The sequence below is a fragment of the Lutjanus erythropterus genome, chromosome 4 (genome assembly GCF_056507025.1).
Source record: "Lutjanus erythropterus isolate fLutEry1 chromosome 4, fLutEry1.hap2, whole genome shotgun sequence".
NCBI lineage: Eukaryota > Metazoa > Chordata > Actinopteri > Lutjaniformes > Lutjanidae > Lutjanus > Lutjanus erythropterus.
The window spans coordinates 38,851,963-38,872,043 of NC_139320.1; the positions used below are offsets into that span (position 1 = coordinate 38,851,963).

The 20,081-nt window shown below is 40.1% G+C and overlaps 1 protein-coding gene across 2 annotated transcripts; it reads right to left on the bottom strand.

Annotated features, from left to right (window-relative positions):
* Window positions 1-1,552: 1,552 nt before the first annotated feature.
* taok1a (TAO kinase 1a) lies at window positions 1,553-18,789 on the bottom strand. Of its 2 annotated transcripts, none has more exons than XM_084717929.1 (20): window positions 18,471-18,789; window positions 14,717-14,965; window positions 11,969-12,040; window positions 11,762-11,863; window positions 11,606-11,651; window positions 11,369-11,465; window positions 11,147-11,260; window positions 10,586-10,677; window positions 10,264-10,357; window positions 10,081-10,162; window positions 9,795-9,962; window positions 9,428-9,628; window positions 8,256-8,384; window positions 7,647-7,883; window positions 7,434-7,562; window positions 6,513-6,716; window positions 6,133-6,372; window positions 5,545-5,757; window positions 5,193-5,375; window positions 1,553-3,500 (listed from the first exon to the last, which is right to left on the bottom strand). In XM_084717929.1, exons 2-20 carry the CDS (start codon window positions 14,846-14,848, stop codon window positions 2,970-2,972), a joined length of 3,066 nt encoding a protein of 1,021 aa, XP_084574055.1. In that variant the 5' UTR covers window positions 14,849-14,965; window positions 18,471-18,789; the 3' UTR covers window positions 1,553-2,969. The 2 variants fall into 2 exon arrangements, with proteins under 2 accessions (XP_084574055.1, XP_084574054.1); XM_084717928.1 differs by having other exon boundaries at window positions 18,279-18,789.
* Window positions 18,790-20,081: the final 1,292 nt, after the last annotated feature.

Here is a 20,081-nt window from a genome sequence, read left to right on the forward strand (position 1 = left end):
GGGCTCATCTAAAAAAAATCAAGATCAATGTAAAATATGTTGAGATGCACCGATTTCAATTTTCTTGTCCGATTCCGATTTTTTTCAAGGGTCTGACCTGCTGATTCCGATTTTGGCCGATTCTGATTTTCAGTCTAAGAACTGTAATTGACAGCATTCACAAATATCTTTGCAACTTTTCTTGTAAAAATTAAATTGAATGTTCATAATAAGACACTGACTACTAAATATTAATTAAATACTATTTAAATTTTTTCCAAAGTCCTTCAGGTTACAACCAGGCCTTGTTATAGTTTTATATTAAGATTATGAATAGGGGGAACGCGATCCTGCGAGATCATGGAAACTCGCGGGATTTCGTGGGATGCAATTTCATGTGATCTCCTATGGAAGCAGATGTAAACAAACCAGAGACAGACTCGTTGCAACAGTTTGCTGCAGTAAAACTTTGCCGTGAGAAAAACAGACGCACAAGTTAAATGAGTCTGGATGAGAAAATGTTTGAGGAGACACATCAACACAGGTTGTTTATTCTTCAGCCAGAACAGGAGGTGAGAATTTAACTGTCCCTCTGTGAACAGCAGTCTGCTGCTGGCTAACATTACCCTGAAAAGCTAAAGAGTTTATGGCTGTCTTGTTGTAGACTGTCCGTCTTCTCTTTATCCTGTTCTTGGAATCTGTTGCTAACACTCTTCATGCGAGCATGTGTCTGAATGTGTGTAGCTGTGATCAGTGCTGCGGTGGGTGTGATATCACGGTCAGTTTGTCTGCTGTGCGCATGACATGACCATCGTGCAGAACTCGTGTGTGACAATAACGGGCACAAAATTAAATATGTGACACTGACCGCAGCCGGTCATGCTGAAAACCGGCCGGTTCTGGTCTCTGGCCCATTGATCGGTGCATCCCTAAAAATATGCAGTCTTTTCCAATGGGAAACCACTGTTACATAAGCCAAATATTGCAGTCAAATCAACCACACTCCACTGACAAAACCAGCAATTTTACCTTGCAGAACATGGGAGTTGCTGGTCTACCACTGCCTCAATCTGTAAATTCATTTGTGCTATTTTGCGACTTTAGTGAATCCAAACTATACCTTTACAACACATTAGTCCCACAATAACAGAAACTAAGTGATCAAGCCTTGCCAAAAGAGTCTGGTTGGTTTAGAAAGTAATATCTGGCTTATATAACAGCAATTTTCTGTCAAAAAGACTGTCTGACAGCAAGGTAAAGCAGTGAAACTACTCTAAATATAGGATACACCTGAACTGATAATGATTTTTGTAGGTGGGTCTTTTTTTAGGTGGCTATAATATGTTATACTGCCAACGATGTCAACAGAGAGGTACATTGCTTAACTTCCAACACTGACACTCCCGCTGCTTCTCCTAACTGGGGGCAGGTCGACCACCATCTACTGTCGCTAATACACTGGCTATCTAGAACTACCTCATGCAACACCACTTTAAATAACCTGAACTACCCCTTTAACTCAGTTCAGGTTGTTTGTGGAAACCTTAGCCAAAAATATATAAAAAGACTGCAGCATCTTCACATCCTCTATTCAATCAAACTTCAGCACAAACATAAAGAGGCAATAACCAACAACAGCTACAGTTTCACAACAGTAAAAGCTGCAGGAAGGGGGGGTGGGGTTCCTTGTTTCACTCACATACTGTATGTTGACACACACTTGGCTATATCTGTACTTGGGGAAATAGCTCCTAAAAATCATAGCACAGGTTAGCTCGACTCCTCAACTCAACTACAGACGTACCGACAAAACACTCATCCACCAGGTGCTTTGCGAAAAGAAGTCAAATATTAATCTTACACATATTTTGCTGTATAAAGTGCTTTGAAAAAGGCAGCAGTCTTAAAAAGGCACTAATAAAAATCAACAGATCAATACTAGGATTGTTTTTGAAGGCAAATGAATCTCCTTTTTTCATCACAGTTCCTCCTGTGAATGTGTACAATGACATTCTTTGTAATGTGTGCAAGTACCACCACTCTAAAAACCCAAAGAATATAGTTACTGATATACACAAGTAGTTTTCTATTTCTCACCATTTATAAGACTTAAACCAACCTTACTGCATACACAGTGAATATAATAATCTGAGAAAAGAGTTTGGGACCTCTGGAGCTAAAATCACAAGTGTTAAAATAGACTGAACTAAACATACACTGGCACCGATTATAAATGATGATGAAATTTAAAATATTAAACATCAGAGACCGATTTCTGTAATCAAAAGTTAAAAGGCACTAGAGTAGTGTTGTAGCATAAGCCTCTTAAGATTAGTTATTTGGCTCTTAATTTGTCTCATTTTGGCTGACGACCAGGAAATCAGGTGAAATAAGAAAACTAATGGATAAAATGAAGCATCTAATTTATCAAAATGACCATTACAGCAGGCTGGTATCACAACAGCAAAGCATCTTTAGTCCGGTCTGCTGCATTTTTAACCACCGTCAGACAATCGACCAGTGTAAAACTGAATATGAAAGTGAAGGAGGGGTTGCTAAATAAAAATCAGTTTACTGTGATTGTTTGAAACCACATTTCTAAGGACAAAGTTAACACATGTCAAAGGCTTTTCAACAGTGTTTCATGTGCAAAATGAGAGCAATGGCTGTGAATAGCACGAAACATATATCTTTAAAATTCTGAAGGAGAGAGCTGTAACTAAAAACAAATGGGAGTATTACGTGTTGACACTCAAATTGCTTATGTAACATAAATTTAAGGATCTGTATGTGTGCCGATAAACTGCCGTGAGGACGGGCTGCGTCTCTTCCAGCCCTTTTGACCTGAGCAACATTTATTTCATCACACATCCACATCTGTACACGGGAGAACTGGAGGCGAAGTGTCACAAAGAGACAGCGTACTCTCTCCTGCTCCGTCTGGATTCTCCACCACGCTCAACCTCTTGACTCCGGGCCTGATGGGGGATCTATGTGTAGGAGAGGTGTGACCCGTTAGATATCTGAGAGGTGACACTGGTACTCCTGCTCATGCCCGGCTCACTGCGCCCTCCTGAGGGTGTCCTCCCCATTGCTTGGGGGCTGTTCTGTACACCTCCACTGCTGCGGGAGACTCCTGAAGGTTGGCCCCATGGTGATGGAGCCCCACCTCCCTGCATGCCATGCCCCCAGCCTTGCTGCATAGGTGCCCCTCCTGGACTGGAGTGATAGTGGTGATGGCTGCCTTGGTGGCTTGACCCCATGCCCAGACTGCCACTACCCCAGTGTGGCCCTTGAGTGCTCCCAGACGGGTGCTGTTGCTGATGGTGACTCCAACTCCCTGGAGCGCCAGGAAAGCTATTGCTCAGGGCCTCTGGGGAGATGTTTGATAGCACCATGTTGCTGAAGCCTAGGCGCATACTCTCCGAGTCAAAGGCCTCAACTTCTCTGGCTTGACGTTCCAGCAGGCTTCGGATTCGCTCCAAGCGTTCATTCTGCAAGGACATCATCTCCTCCTCAATCTAAAAAATATAAAAAAGTGAAAAGTCATTTTCAGACATGGGCATCACAGTTAGCAAATAGACTTCACTGCACTGTGTTTTTCTGGCACCCAGCATCAACTGTGCATGTTTATCAAACAGAAACCATAACATAAAAGGTACAAAACTGGATTTTTGCAATGGAAGTCTCACATGGACATGACCAAAAAGAGTGCTGCTGGAAGGAGTCCAACAACACTTTAGCTCTTCTGGTTCCCTCATCTCAAAGTCATTGGGTTTTTTTGGTTAGATGGCTGAAATAAAGTTTGTGGTTAAGCTAAAGAGACTTTCATATTTTGTTCTATAACATAAAATATATCAATGAATACATCACTTGTAAATTTTTAAGAAAGAAAGAAAAGGCAGTTACTAACAAGTGGCTAAATAAGACGACAGGTTGTTGGGGACATTAAACATCATTACGCTGAACAACAGACACTTGGTGGTGGTGACATGAAGTCATGCGACTGGTGTAGTTCGTTTGTAGCCTAACATTAGCTTTTTACTTCTGATGATTGCATTTACACTTCTAAAATCATAAATCATATAGTGTGTGTTTGTGAATATTAATTTTGCAGGGAAAAAAAAAGATTTGCCACAGAGCTTACTTTCTGCACTAATATTAAAATAGATAACTGAATTCCATTTAGGTGCTTCAGTTTTGGGATCCTGGTATTGTGCATACTGGTTCACTGTCACACTGTCATGGCTTACTGGGACACTTACATTGTTTATGTCACGAGTAACACCTGTGCTTTATTTCCTATGACAAGTCAAAATGTCTGCTGTGAAATTCAGCCTACTGCTTGGTTACTTGTGAAGGCCCAGCACACCCATGATACATATCCACAGGTCTTTTCACTTTACCTACTAAACCTCTCCAAGACTGAGTTGATGTGTAAAGGCTGTGCTTGACTGAAATTTCCCTTACTTTACTGATAATGATAATGATACTAATTAAAGTTTCATTCCATTTAAGTCAAACAGAGTCAGAGCACTGCTATCATTTGGGATGGCAGTAGCTCAATCTGTGAGGATCTGTCTTGGGAACCGAAGGGTCGCCGGTTCAAGTTCCACATGGCCCGAAGTATGGAGTGTGGACTGGTAGCTGGAGAGGTGCCAGTTCACTTCCACTGAGCACTGCCAAGGTGCCCTTGAGGAAGGCACTGAACCCTTAACTGCTTGGGGTGCCTGACTATATGTGTATATATGTATGTGGGCAACCCCTCACTTTGACATCTTTCCAATGCATGTCTACAGGTCCCGTTTGTGCGTGTGTGTATTTTGGGCCTGTGAATTACAACTGAGTGAAAAAAATGTAATTTCCCCTCAGGGATTAATAAAGCATGCCTTCTTATTCGTGTGTATACTGGCTCACTGGAAAAGCTTTGTAACACTAAATGGAACAGGAAATGAATTATGTTATAATTATTAGTTATCATTGGTAACACCTGTGCTTATCATAGTATTTCAGTATTTCATATCAATATGGCTGCCATGAAAAAAGTCTATTTTTATTGGCACATCGAGTCTGCAGAGTCCATGTAACTCCAGTTTTGTATCCCAGAATAACCAAAAATTTGTGAGTGTACCTCTAAAACTATTAATATCTTAAAAATAATCAAAGTCACACCAATGCAAATCTCCATGTGAGAATAATTAATAGAGGGAAACCTTCTGTTCCAGCAGGGCCCTCCGGAGTGACACCCTCTGCTCCAGGTCCTTCCTCTCGCGGTCATGCTGAGCATCTGTCTGCATCTTGATCTTGCTCTGGTAGGCATTGAGAAGCTCCAGCTCCTGTTGTAGCTGCATTCGTAGGGCTTGGCACTGAGCCTCCTGAGTCTCATCCAGACGCAGCTAAGGACATAGAAAAGATCCGGATCAGGATCCAACAAGTAAAATAACTACACAACCATAACTGATTTGGAAACCTTGAAAAATATGGCAAAATATACAACTGGGTGGCACCATCATACTCTTACATCATAACTTCAGAATTCTACATTCCTGGCATTGCCAGACTCACCGCCTGAGTGGAAAGCATCTCATTGATGGAGTGGTCATACTGCTCTGCCAAGATGGCCAGTTTGCGGTGCTGCTCCTGCTTCAGCCGTTTAAGGACAGCTTTATGCTCTGACTTTGGTGTGGTCTCCAGCAGATGGTTCCTCAGTGCTTTGTACTGCCTGGTCTGGATCTTACATGTGTCCTGGAACTGCTTCTTGATCTGTAGCTCTTTGGACTAGAGACAAACATAATTATGTATGTCTTTATATTCAAAAGCAACACAGACACAAAGCCTGATTATCAACACTCGGTCTGCACAATCACAGCATTTTTGGGCTCGGGATAAGAAACAGGGGCCAGCTTCTATTCTCTATTCTACATCATAACATAACACCCATTCTACATTAACCAATACCCATAACTCTGATGCAGTCTATTTACTCTAAATCTATTGTATGAATGTTTCAGCACATCTAAGCCTATTCAAGCAGATGAACAGATCTGCCTGACAAATGGTGATTTGCATATTCGACAGATCCTAAAAGTACTTAGAGCAGCATTTTATTTTGAATATTCAATGCACATGCATGCTCATGAGCTGATTTCTCACCTTGAGGCTCTTGGGTTGCTGGCGAACCTCCATGACATGTTTGCGTCTAAGTTCCCTCTCCCTCCTCTTGTTGTACTCCTGCTGATTGGTGAGCTCCGTCTGGTGCTGCAGGCGGATCAGCTCGCCTCTCGTCTTTTGGATGGTGTTGAGTTGGCGGAACTCCAGCTCTTGCATGGACTCATGGTGCCGGAGAAGCATGGCGTGTTCCAGGTCCTTCTGGGTCTGACGCTTGTTTAGTTCCTAATTAATACGCAAATGGAGAGACAACCGACACAGGGAGATGAGACTGTCAAGCACCAAAGATGACTCAGTTTGAGTTTGTTGATTAATCAGTCAATATTTGTAACATTTGAGATGCAGGTAGGAGACAGTGTGCTGACCTCTCGCACTAAATCCTGTTCAATATTGTGGCGAGCAATCAAGATCCTCCGTTTGAACCTGCGGCACTCCAGCTCCAGATACTGCCTCTGTCTGCGCTGAAGGTTGGCCTCTTCCTCTGCTTGGTAGTGTTGGAAGTTCTCCTTCTGCTTGGACAACCACTCCTGCTTCTCTTTCTTGGGTGTTGACTGGTTTTCATTCAACTCCTAAAAGGAATAAAGATTGTAGGGTAACAGTAGAACAGAATTCACAGTGCTGATGTCCTTTTGCTACTAATAGGTAAACTTATTTTCCAATTGATATTGTCCAAATTTGCCCTTTCACACATGTAACACACAACAGGAAACTGTCCACATCAGTTGTATTCTCACATGTAGGAAATACTCCGTATGGTTTAGGCGAGAGGTGACACGAGACGATGAATAAAGAATGATGAATGTTTTGACATTGAAGAAAAAACGAGTCTCAAAATTAACTGTGACAGAAACCGAGAACTTTAACTCAACTATGAGTAGGACACACACTTTTACTTTCTCCCAGTTTGGAAATCTGGTGTCTTCACATCACAGATGATGAAGAAGGAATTAAAACGTGAGGAAAAAAATGAGACTCACTTAGGCTGATACTGATCGGCACATAATCTGTATGTAAATGACACCATCAACGAAAGAATGAAAAGTGATATACAAGCATTCAGAGAAGAGAACGAAGCAGCTTCACACCAGGCAACTTTATCAATATGCTCATTCTCTTGCTCCAGACAATGACGTGTTCAACTTGTGGCTCATCTGGATTTTGGACTAAGGAGTTAGCAGGGTCAGTTCTGCATTTATGTTTACACAAACAGCTCTCCCATGTAATATCTAGATAAATGCAGAGTTTTAATGCATGTGTGAAAGGGACTTAAAGGGAAAGGGACCTACCTCTTTGAGTTGTTCCTTGCGTAGTTTATACTCCCGTTTCTGGGATTCTAGGAAGCTGTTGAGCTCTTTCTTCTGCTGACTCTGAATATGCTGCTGGAACTTCTTTTCATCGTTGCTAAACGTTTTTGCCTGATTGAGAAATGCACGTCATAATCAGTTTACTGTCGGAAAAAATAAATCTTCAATGAACACATAAATGAGTTGAAAGCATACATCTTTCTCCATGGACGCCTGATGTTTCTTGATCAGTTTCTCCATCTCCTGGGCAAAGCTATTCCTCTGGTTCTCCAGCTCCTTGTCCAGACGGAGTCTGTGCTCATCCATCTCAGCCTTCAGCTTGTTTTCCAGAGCCATCAGCTGTTTCTGGTGCTGCCGCCTCATGCGCTTGTAGCCCAAAATCTGCTCCCTTAACTCAGAATCCTGCTCATGCTCCTTAATCTGGCGAGTGAGCTGGAAAAAACAAGACACAGATTCTCTTTATATTGCTGATGGTGGAAAGAACAAGTTTTTAAGAGAACAATATATTTATGAGGCTACAATATGTATCACGTAAAAGTTATTTTAAGACAATAAGGTGAAAAGTGACTTTTCTTTTTAACTTGCATAAATGGTTCAAGCTGGATCACTACTCTGCTTTTGATTAGATACAAAATTTGTACTTTAAAGCCTTAAGCAAAAACATTCAATGATCACAAGGGAAATATGTCAAGAGATTTTTGCCTTTTAACAAACCATGGAGGTGGAAAATGTCCAGCAGGTATAAAAGCAGTTATTTATACAATCATCTTATTTGATCTACAAATACAATAACTGTGTTATTACCACTGAGGCTGTGCGTATAGTAGCAAAGTGCTCGCGGTTCCGTTTCGGCCGTGGAGTGTGTGCAGGCGGGGACTGTGGCTCAGTTGGCCGAGTGTGAGGTTCTGACTCTTCGTTATAGGTCTGTTCCTCCTGAAAGGTAGGCAAAAGCACACAGGACATGTAAACAGCAGAACAAGATACAGCAAAGCAATCAAATCATGTAATAATAATAATGACTTACTATTAGGGCTATACAGAATATTCAAGGCTTTTTTTTTTTTTTGCACGTCTGTTCATTTTGTTTAAACCCAGTACTCCCACACAGTTGCAGATTAACCTACACTAATATTCCGAATATTACGGTTGATCTGATAATGACTCCAGTATTGGAAAATGCCAGCAATGCTGCCTAAACGCTGGTATTGGCAAGTATGTAAGTATATGCACCCGTCTGATACCACATAATTATTAGCCCCAAAACTGAACACTGCTTCTTCCTAACAGCCCAGTCCCATACACCAGTGTTTAACCTGAGCTAGACCATACAAAAATGATAATCATATCACATACATATGTGGTATGTGACAGTGGTATACAATTATTTAAGAAAATAATAACAGAGTAATAATATGTTTTTTTTAATGCGCTGATTTTGGAATAGGACTCAGTATGGGCTGATATACAAAGATGAGGAATCAGAAAGGAAAAAAATACCATTGCCAACATTTCTAATTAGTGCTAAACTTTTTGTAGAATTAGATTTCAGTTGTGGTTGCACAAGATTGTGTACAACTTGTGTGATCCAAACATCCAATGATACAAAATCCAAAAGTCAAATTTTATTGAAAAAACATAATAATGTAATAATTTTCAAAATGCGTATATCTAACAAAAATATTCTTATATTCAGTATTTATTCATGATTAGCCTTTTAAAAACAACATTTTCAATGCAGTCAAAAAATTCTCGCATACATGCGATTAACAGGGTGGTCTACCAGCAGTCCAACAGTACCAAAAATTACCTTTATGTTGACAAAACTGTTGAGTTATATTCATTAAAGAAAGGTGACTTAATATAAAAAGACAATCTGATGACAGTCTGCCCAGCCCTTCACTACTCAAATCAGCTTTAAACAGTTCAAATCATAACAAGACATGGCTGCAGGTCAGACTGGAACCTGAACTTCTTACCGGTTTGAGGTGTATCACAGAGCTGTTAGACATGACTGTGTGGTCTCCCTCCATGTCCACTTCACTCTTGTCATCACCAGCGTCTGTGAGACTGTTGACAGAGCTGCTTTGGGAACTGGCACTGATTGACATACTGGGTATAGATTGGTTGCTCCCCACGCTGTTCACTGTACCCGTCCTGCCCACACTGTGTTCTGGCTCCTAAAAATAACAGACATGGCCGAGAGCAGCAAGGTCACAACAATGCTCCCTAATAACATGGGATGAAAAAAATACTATGAAATAAAACTTCACTAATCTAGAAATGACTGAAAGAGAGACTAGAGCGATGCAAGCTAGCAGTAGGGGAAACAGTCACATGACAGACCTCCTCTTCATCTTGTGCCTCAGTTGTGGGGCCATTGTGGGCTTCCTGAAACAAGATCTTCTTCATTTTACGATACTGAAGATTGTCCAGCTCCCGCACTGCATCCTTGGTCCGATTGATCAGGTCTACTAGAACTGATTCTGGTCGCTCACGCTGGACAAAAGCATGCTGGAGGAAGAACACAGAACATACCTTTTACATTACAATTTCTTAATTCTAATGGGATTAGTAGGATTACCCATAAGGCATTACACCAAGTCTGTCATACAATTTTTTGGATTCTTACCTTTAAGAGCTCCTCAGAGTTTGGCCTATCTTGGGGAAATTTCTGAAGGCAAGAATCTACAAAGTTTCGGAAATAATCCGTCCTGAAGTTGAGAGATGAAATGTAGGAAAAGTAAAATTGTAGTTATTTTATGGGCTCAGTTTGTTTAAGAAACAATAAATCAGCAATATAAATTTAACTTACCATTCACTAGACTGCAGCATGGGGCTCTCGTTCTGTGCTATATGGTATAAGGCACTCATTGCATTCATGTTGAAAAGTGGAGGCTTCCTCTCAGCTGCAGACCATGTAGCAGGTTACATCAAGGAGTCCGGATGTTGTAAGAAAAATGAAATTATGGGAGGAAGAAAGAGCAACATTATTCAGTTAGTGACTGACTAAGTGACCAAAATGAATGCCCGCTATGAGATGTTTGTGAAAGTGTAAAGAGAGATGGATGTAGATCCAACAACAAAGGAGGTCTAAATCTTAGATGTGAATAAGGCCATACAGAACAGTGTTGTACCTAATTCAATGCAGGTTATTCCCAAAGACCAAATGTCCACCTTTCCATCGTACTGACCCTCATCCATGGCTAAAATTACTTCTGGGGCCATCCTGAGAAAACAAACACATTCAGCAAAATAAAAATATATAAACATAAATTCAATTAATAATTTGCAATAGTGTTCTAAAATGCATCTTCAAAAGCGTAGTTTTTGAAGTGGGGTGTATAATGTACTTATCCATGGTTAATCAGTATTTTATCTATAGTAGATGAATGTTGACACAGTTTAAAGAAGCAGCAAGAGTACTGGTGTAGGAAGCTAAGCAATGTACTGCTGTGGACAGGGTCAGCAGCAAAACGCATTTTGAAAAAAAAAAAAAAGATTTATTATTTCACTAAGGGCATTTCTCAAGTTGTTATTTTTCTCAATTTTTTAATATCATGATAAATATCATGGTATGATTGTACCTCGAGTTAATGTTATTGTTACATCCCGACTGACTATGGAGTAAGTAACTCATACAACCCCACTTCAAATAATCTCAACTCTCCCTTTAATATGCATGTTTTGTAACGTACCAATATGGAGTCCCAACAAAGGAGTTGGCTGGACAGGCGATGGAGGCAGAACCAAAATCTGCGAGTTTTACCTGGCCTGGCTCTGTCAGCAGGATGTTTCCTGCCTTGATATCTCTGTCAAACACATCAGAGGAAATGATTACAGCACCACACAGAGGACACAACGCCTCAGAGCACCAGCACTCCATGCCCAGCATGCTCCCAAACACTTGAGACACTCACCGGTGAATCATGTTGTGGGAGTGAAGATAAGCCAACCCTTGAAGAGCACCATGGGTGATTGCAGCTATTTCAACTTCTTGCAGAGGTTTCTTGTGAACTGGAGGGGATACATTCACCAACAGCGATGTAAATCAAGAAAAAAGTGACAAGGATAAACTTGAAAAGGGAGACTGCCTCCTCTGCTTGTAGGCATTCAGCCTCATGCAATGATCAAGACTTCAAAGGTTTTCGACTCACCTTCTAACAAATCGGAAGCAGAGCCTAGACAGTACTCCATCACTAGCTGCAAAGAAAAACAGTTTTGTTTTTTTTTAATGTGAATTTGTTTTTTCCCTCTTTATTGATCTGTGGATAATATGTTTTAATCTTAAAGCATCATCATTATCCTCTTACCCAGGCAGTGTGCTCTCGCAGGTAACATCCTTTGTACTCGATGCTGTTTGGGTGTTGTATTCTCTGCAGGAATTTCACCTCCTTGATTATGTCTTGCCATTTCTGTGAAAACAGTAAAAATCAGAAGACCAACAAGATAACTTTCAAGACCAAACATGGTTAATAGTTGGCTGTTAACATGATATAAGTTAGTGAAAGTCATCATACCTCGGTGGACTGCTTTCCACTGTAAGACATCTTCTTGATGGCCACCACCTCATTTGTCCGCACATCCCGTGCCTGAATGATAAAGCACATTACATAATAGTATGATTTTCTCTTCCCTTCATAACTATACTAATGATTTAAGCTTTAATTTGGTGACTTAGGCTCCAGTATGAGTTATTATTTTAAGTTAGCCATGATAATTACATTTACCAGCAGTAATTGCCTGTAAAGATTAAATGACGTCTTCTTGCATTATTTAACTGACAGTCAATCTATGTGACCTCATTGCCATAACCATCTTGACAATGAAATCTGTGTTGAACTTGTCCTTGGGGATGTCACTATACCAGAATTTCAAACTTTCATAAGTATACTTGATACCTCTTTTGATACTACAGCAAAAAGAAAAAGTCCTGGGGACACAAAATTTTTCCCTTTTTCAAATTAACAATCTACATACAGTACTGATACAGAAAAAGTCAATGAATACTGTCTGGTTTTGTTGCAAGACAAACTTCAGGCAGGACAATAAAGACTGGACTGAACTTTCAATGAGCACTTAGATTTTTTATTTCTTGTAACTCTGGTACTTTCAATACTATCAAATATTAGTACTGTATTCTTTTGGCATTGAAAATGTATTAAAGTATGAGTATTTTTAACAATTTTACTTGTGATACAATTCTCTGTAACCTGACATAAGCAATGAATGCTTCTAACTGCTATATAATCCAATTGGGTTGTAACACACTGTTGTTGCAACACATTACAAATGCACCAAGCCACACCCAAAATATCACATTTTCAAACATGCTGAAACCAAAATAAACCATCACAATAACTGATTCTACTGTAAAGTTTTCTTACTCAATAACTTGCTGGAAGTCAAGGCTGACACTGGGACCATTTTGCCAATACAGTTGTGCATTTTCAGAACCATTCTTAAATGTTCAAAAGGACCTAAAGGCCTTTGTGGTTTCAAATACTTAAACAGAACTGAATGACAAATCAATATCATTCCAGTGATCGTAAAGGTTTCAGACTCCCAATCTTCAAGCCTAGACTTGACAGGCTGAAACACTTTCACACTGTATTTTTTGTGGATGGTTTATGGATTTATTAGACAGGATTTTCCAAATATTCTAAAATTCTTCATGGCAGTATTAATTTTAACCTTTGTAACAATGATCGCTATTCATGTTACAGTGCAGTGTTTCCCTTATCGTTTATTTGGGAGGGTGCCCCGCCCCCCCCAACAGATGCCCCCACCCTGCCAACAGGACCCCCACCCAGAAATTCAAGTTGTAGATTTTTTTTTATTCCATTATTTAATTTTTATTTTAATCAAAAGGGCCTATAACAAGTGTTCTTTTTATCAAATAAAAAAGCTAACTTTAATTTGTGCGATTTCAGAGTCGGATGCGTTGCTATCGTTTCATTAAATTCATTACAATGTATTTCTCCTCTCCTCTGTGATGGGCAGGTCTCCCCCCTCGCTCCTCTCTCACAGCACACACCGATGCACCGGTACAGACACACCCACCCACACTTAGAGAATTTCCAGACGGTTACGATAAAAAACAACAACAAACAAACAATTGTAAATGGATGACCAGAGGTTCCCCAACCATTCGCCCCGCCAAGCAAAAATATCAGCGTTTTTTAAACAAACCGTGCATGGCGAGGCGGGAAGCACAGGTAGCTCTGCAGCCAGTGTTAGCCAAAATGAGAGCATCTCTCCCAGCCCCGACCACAGTGCTTGTCACCTCCTGCCCCTGTTAACGTCGCCATGACTAGACCCAAACACACCTGTTCAGCCCTCGCACACTTAACTATCTGTGCTGTGAAGGTCATCTGAAGACAATCAGGTCAGGCAGCAATATTCAGTTCTACCTCCTGTATTGTCTACATTTTATAGACGTTCTAGTTTTGATGAAAAATGCATTTGCAGGTCTAAAATGAGACAATGATATGCTTTCCTCAGTACACTGGTCATCATTTCTGCTGAACAACTGCCGTAATGTGACATGCGTGCGCAAGCATAACATATCTGGTGCGAGGAATTATGGCCCACTGTGATTGGCCCAGACCTCACATGTGATACTAGCCAAATAAATGTTGTCTTTTTGTCAAATGGAAACATTTTTGTCTTAAGGGTGCATTAAAATCCTGATTTTAATCATTAAAAATAAAAGTTAAGAAAATATATGTTCTCCCAGTCATTTAAGGTCGGCCAGTTGTTGAAGTGTATGGGCCCAGGCCCGTTAGGCCCACACATAACGCCGTGCCTGATGGATGGATGGATGGATACATGCATAAATAAATAAATGAATGAATAAATAAATAAAAACTGTTCCACTGCTAAAATAAAAAAAATGCGAACACAAATCAGTGTTAACTGTTTATTCAAGTCCAAATGCTCTGTAATCATGGTAATGGGGTCCTTTGGCGAGAGGGTCCTGCAAAGGACCCCAACGAGGGACCACGCTCATTCCAGCCCAGGCACCCCCCCTCCCAAAGCAAAAAAGCTAGGGGAAACACTGCAGTGCTATATCAGAAATGTGCACTGGAAAAAATTTGATTAACTGAACCCAGCTTAGGCTAACTTTTACGCCCTGACACCCCTTATGTCTCCCTGTGTGTGATCACAGTGTCCTCACTGAAATAAAAGAGCATGAATGAGGCTCTGATGTCAGACTGTACGTAGACTTAGGCTAGGATCACAGCCTTACATTGTGAAATACTCACAAAATATACAGCACCAAAGCTGCCATGTCCGATCTCTCGCAGATCTGCAAAGAGCTTTTCTGGGTCCTCCTTGAAGAAGAGATCAGCAATTTCGGGGTCCTTGAGGCTCCCCGCCCGACTGCTGTTGGGCATAATGGGGAGTGGGGGGCAATGCCGCTGCCGCCAGGAACTATCTGGGTCTGCGACAGCGACGTGGAAGCCCCCACCGATGGCTCATCTGCAGGACAGCGGTCTCATATGTGTTCAGAGCTAAAAGTACAAGAAAAAAACACAAATAAGTACAGCGAAAAAACACAGCAGCAGCATAATGTATTCATGTGAACCCCAGTATAAATTACAGGGCTTCATTATTAATACTGAATGGACAGGAGAGAAGTACAAAATCGAGAGTGGTTTAAGAAGTTCATTTGGATGTTTCTGTGCCTTATTGTTGAGCCATAATTACTATAGGCAAGTGAAACATCTGTACAAAAATTGCAGTTGTCCATATGTACTACACCAGAGCCTGTTAACCTGAGCAGGGGAGTAAGTAAAACATGAACTGATACATGATGTCAGCTGTGAATGTGGAGAATGGCCAGTCGGAAATCCTGAGGTAGCAACAGATAGGTCTCCTGTTTCCATAGTAACAGCACCTACAGTAAGGAAATCAGTGGGCTGTGTCCTGACAACCTCCCCTCACACCTTCAGTGGTTGGTATGTAGACAGACAGATGTGCGGAGGATACAAAGAACCATCTCAAAGCCGACAATCTCCAGCTCGAACAAAGAAACCGAGGTAGCAACACGCTACTTCACTACAAGGTAGATGCCTGAACTGAAACAAAGCATTCCAGTGATGGGACTACTTGTTAAACCTGTACGTACTTGGTAAACACACATTCTCAAACATACCAAACATTGTGCGTATAAACTTGCTTAAAGTTAGAAAGAGGTCAGATCACCAAAATCACAAAAAAAACCACCTATGTCCAGTCATACATAGTGGATGCTAATTCTAGTTTTAATTGCTTTAAGATATCCACAGCAATACAATACAGATATTTTGATTGCAATGATTACCATGTTGAAAAATTACATTTGGAGAAACTTAAAAACCAGCATGCCATTCCAAAAATAATGTCCTGTCCTGTGTACTCATAATCCATCAACCTTACTGTAAACAATTGCCACTGTGATGGCTTGTAAAAGTAAAAGAATACTGAAAATATCCACAGTACAGTAGGGTGTGTGGATTATCCTTATCTCAACCGCTCGCCGTGTGAAACCGAAAAACCTTCTGCATGACTAGATAGATACCACTAGGAATATGACAGAAATGTGTTTTTTTTTTCCCAGTGTTTGTTTTTTGAACTTTAAGTGAATGTCCTTTTTAATACATAGGTCCACAACTCCACTTCCAGCCTTAAACTTTTAAAGATTTTCTTCCTATTAAACAGTTTATTATACAGCTGTACTGCTGTAATACAGATGTAGACTGTAAAAGATCACTGAGCAAAGTTTACTGAGTCCATGCGGCTCAGATGATCAGCTGCAAACAGATGCAGAGCTGACGCTAGAGTCACAAGACTTCTTTCCCAGCCCGGGAGAAACAGCCCCCAGTTCAAGCAGACATCTTTTGTCTCACAACAACACTGAACAACTCACTATTCCACACAGATGCAGCCACTGCCCTGAAATAAAGCCTCATTACCATGTGGGACTGTGCCTCTTTATTACCATTGTCCTTTACTACATTGTTGCTCATGAATGAGCCTTGTTGTCATATCTCATGATGGCATTTTCAACTGTGAACACGTGAGCATAAAAGTAAGTGATGATAACTGATACCTTCATAAAACACCCTTGCGTTCCAACTAGTACACACACATGCACAAGAATGCAGCAGGACAGGACAACAAAGCTGGAGGGCTGGAATTCCCAATGTATGTCCTCACTGCGCTGCATTTCTCAGCATTTCCTGTTCGCACAGCTATAGGGAGGTAGGAAGGGGCCCTGGTGAGCATTTTGACTAGTGCTTATCTGTTTGTCTTGACTTCACAGCAATGGCGTGCTCTCAGACATACGCTGCAATTTTAAAAATATAATACAGATAATTTGTCCTAACAAAATACAACTGGCATCACTTTTTAGGAATCAATACACAGTTCAGAGTTATCAGTAATGACCTTTTGACACACTGATTCATGGCATAACAAACACATATTCACATAGTATCAACCACAAGTGTTTCCTTTATCTTTAGCACCTATGTCAAAGAACAAAAACTAGGGATGCATGACAAACATCGGGGCTGATAATGAGAAATTTGTACTACTAATTTATACTACTATTTATGATTCCAATAATGAAATACTAACCAATAAATATGGGCTATAATAATATCTGATTTGACAGATTATGTCAAAGCATTTACGTCGAATTCCTACACAAAACTCTACAAAAGCCAAAATACATGTATGAAGTTTTTTAATGTTGCTCACTACATCTTAGCCTTTCTTTTCCTCGGGTGAGCATTAACAACAGGTTATATATAAAGTTGTTCTTAAAATACAAAAATGTGAAAGTTATTTTACTGGTAACAAGCCATGAGAAGCAGGTAATTGTCAGATATACTGTGCATTCCTAACAAAAAACAAAGACCAATGTAATGATGTTTTAACCAATGTATATTTATGTATAGGCCTGGCTGAGTAAAAGGTGGCTAGTTTTGGCTGTGGGAATAAGAAGACACTCGTAAACAGTACTGTTATTACTCTAGTATTAAATGACCAAGATTTTACTTACAACAAGCCCAAAACCACCATTTCTGAGGTAACTTGTAGCCCAGTCTCACCTAGATCGTTACATTCTAAGCTGGTTACCAGTTACCTGTAGCTAGGTAATACCCCTTGACCTGGGGTTACAACACCAGTGGATTAGAGAGAGGACTTGGTCGGATTTTGTTTTTGAAAGTTGTGACTTCCAAATGCTGATTAAGCTGTCATACAAGAGAGTCAAACTAACAACGTCTGAAATGTACAGACCAAACAACACCCTCAAGCGTGCGCAAACAAATTCAGAGGTTTCGGAAGCTCCCAAGTAGCCAACGTTGACTGGATCGTGTCTACAACGGAACCCCAGACCTGTGAAACACCTCGCGAGAATGATAGTTTTTACCAACACCATGATCGTTCCCTAATCCTAACCAAGTATATTTTGTGTCTGACATTACCATATTCTTAAACACTAACTTGTCACGGGAAAAAAAACATTATTAATTTGTATGGGGTGCACAACACCTACAAATCTCGCGAGATTTCAGCCTATCCAGGGTTCCCTTCTAGATGCGACCTGATGTTAGCTACACACCAAACTTAACGTTCACTAAGCTAAGTTACGTGTCATATGATCAAATGCCCAGGCAATATTCAAGACGTGTTTACTACGTGAATAGTTGTGAAACTACATGAATGATGTCGTATTATAACAAGTTCAAGAGTCATTTACCAGAAATTGCTAAATTAGCAAGCTAACCTGTGTGATGTTTGCTAAGTTAGCTTAGCCAGTTAGCTGAAACTCACCCTCTCCTGACAGGCCAGGTTTCAGCACTGTGGAGAATGTCGTGTATTTCAAAACAGTTTGGGATGATAAAAGTATTCTTCCTCTTTCATCCCAGGCGCGGTGATTTCTTTCGCAAAATCCTTGCGGTACCTAACGCTGTCAGTCGATTATAACGTACAGATTTGTTAATTATTATAGGTTAAAATCCCCACCCTCGAAGTAACTGGGGTGCCAGAGTAGTCGAATCCCACTCCCAGGCAGGTCCAAAGATGGCTGCCGAGCGCTCCACCGTCACCTCCCTTCGTGAAAATACGTTGGGGAGAATGTGAGGGAAGTTTAAACACTTCCAAAACACCAAGAAACAAGCCGCGATACTATCCGCGATGTCGTTAGAAAAAACGCTGATATTACTTAGCAGACTGCCATGTTAACAAGTTAGCTGTTTAGTTAAGCAGTAACTCTGCCTGGCTGTCCGTCTTCCTTCGACATAATGCTCACAGCAGTTCCGCCCTGCCTGCCTGTGTAGTTGCAGTAAACTCTCTCTGACCCAAGACATCCAGAGGCGGAGACATAATTAAAAAACACTCTGCCTACATATATATATATATATATATATATATTTATATATATATGTATATATATATATATATATAAGTACACAACTGTTACGAAACATTATTCATTTATAAAGTATGAAAAGTAAAAGTACTGCAGAAACATGTCTTTGTGGCTATTATGCTATTCTGTGTTATATCAATCAAATTATTACTCATGTATTAATAGAAAAAAAAAGTAAAGTATCTAGTAGCTGAAGTTGTCAAATTACAGTAGTTGAAGGAAAAAATGCAATAGTACTTTAGTATTACAATTCAGAGTAATAATACTCTGAATTCTGTTCTCAGAGTAATAATACTCTGCATTGTGGTGGAGTAAAAGTAGAAAGTGTCATAAAAGAAAATACTCAAGTACCTCAAAACTGTACTTAAGTAAGTCAATGTACTTATTATTACTTTCCATCCCTGCATTTGTGGTATGGTACAGTTTTAATGTTTCTCACTCAAGCAAAATATTTGGTATAAAATATAAAAATATAATACCTCTAATACGACAATGTTTTTTTTTCTCTTGATTTTAATTTTTATTGTTATGATCACCTGTTATTAAGTAGCTATAGTTAGAACGTTATCTCTTTTAACCTCTGGAGACGATGAATATTGTCATTATTTTTGATGGTAGTCTACCAGTTGAACTGTTTTATATTATTATAATTTTATCACCTATTTATTTCTTATTTACAAGTGGAATGTGATTGATGGTGGCATCAGAGAAAAGTTAATTAAAACATAAAAACTGATTCTCTACATATCAATAGTTACTTTAATGGTCTACACAAAGGAATAAACCAGTACAACTGCACATATGCTGCTGTTGGCTACTGAATAGACACACTGGAACTGTGTTATGTGTGTTGCCCTGGGGATCCTCTGTAGGCTTGTTGTTGAATAGCTGAAGAGTGCATCTTAGGATCACCACTATACTTTACCTGAGGATTTAACCCACATTGCAAGCATCTCAAACTACTGAACATAACAGATTTTAAGACTGGGAAATACTGAAATTAAATAGCTGATTGTTTCATTTTGGAGAAGGTTATGATAGTCTAATTAGCAGCATGCATTTAATAAAGATTTCCAGGGCTGACATGGGTGCATAAATCCTACTGACATCACACTTAAAGAATCCTTCATCAGCAGACCATCAGTATGCAGTTTTCCCTTCAGGCAGAGCATGATAGTCAGCTATTGTTTACTATTGCATTCTCT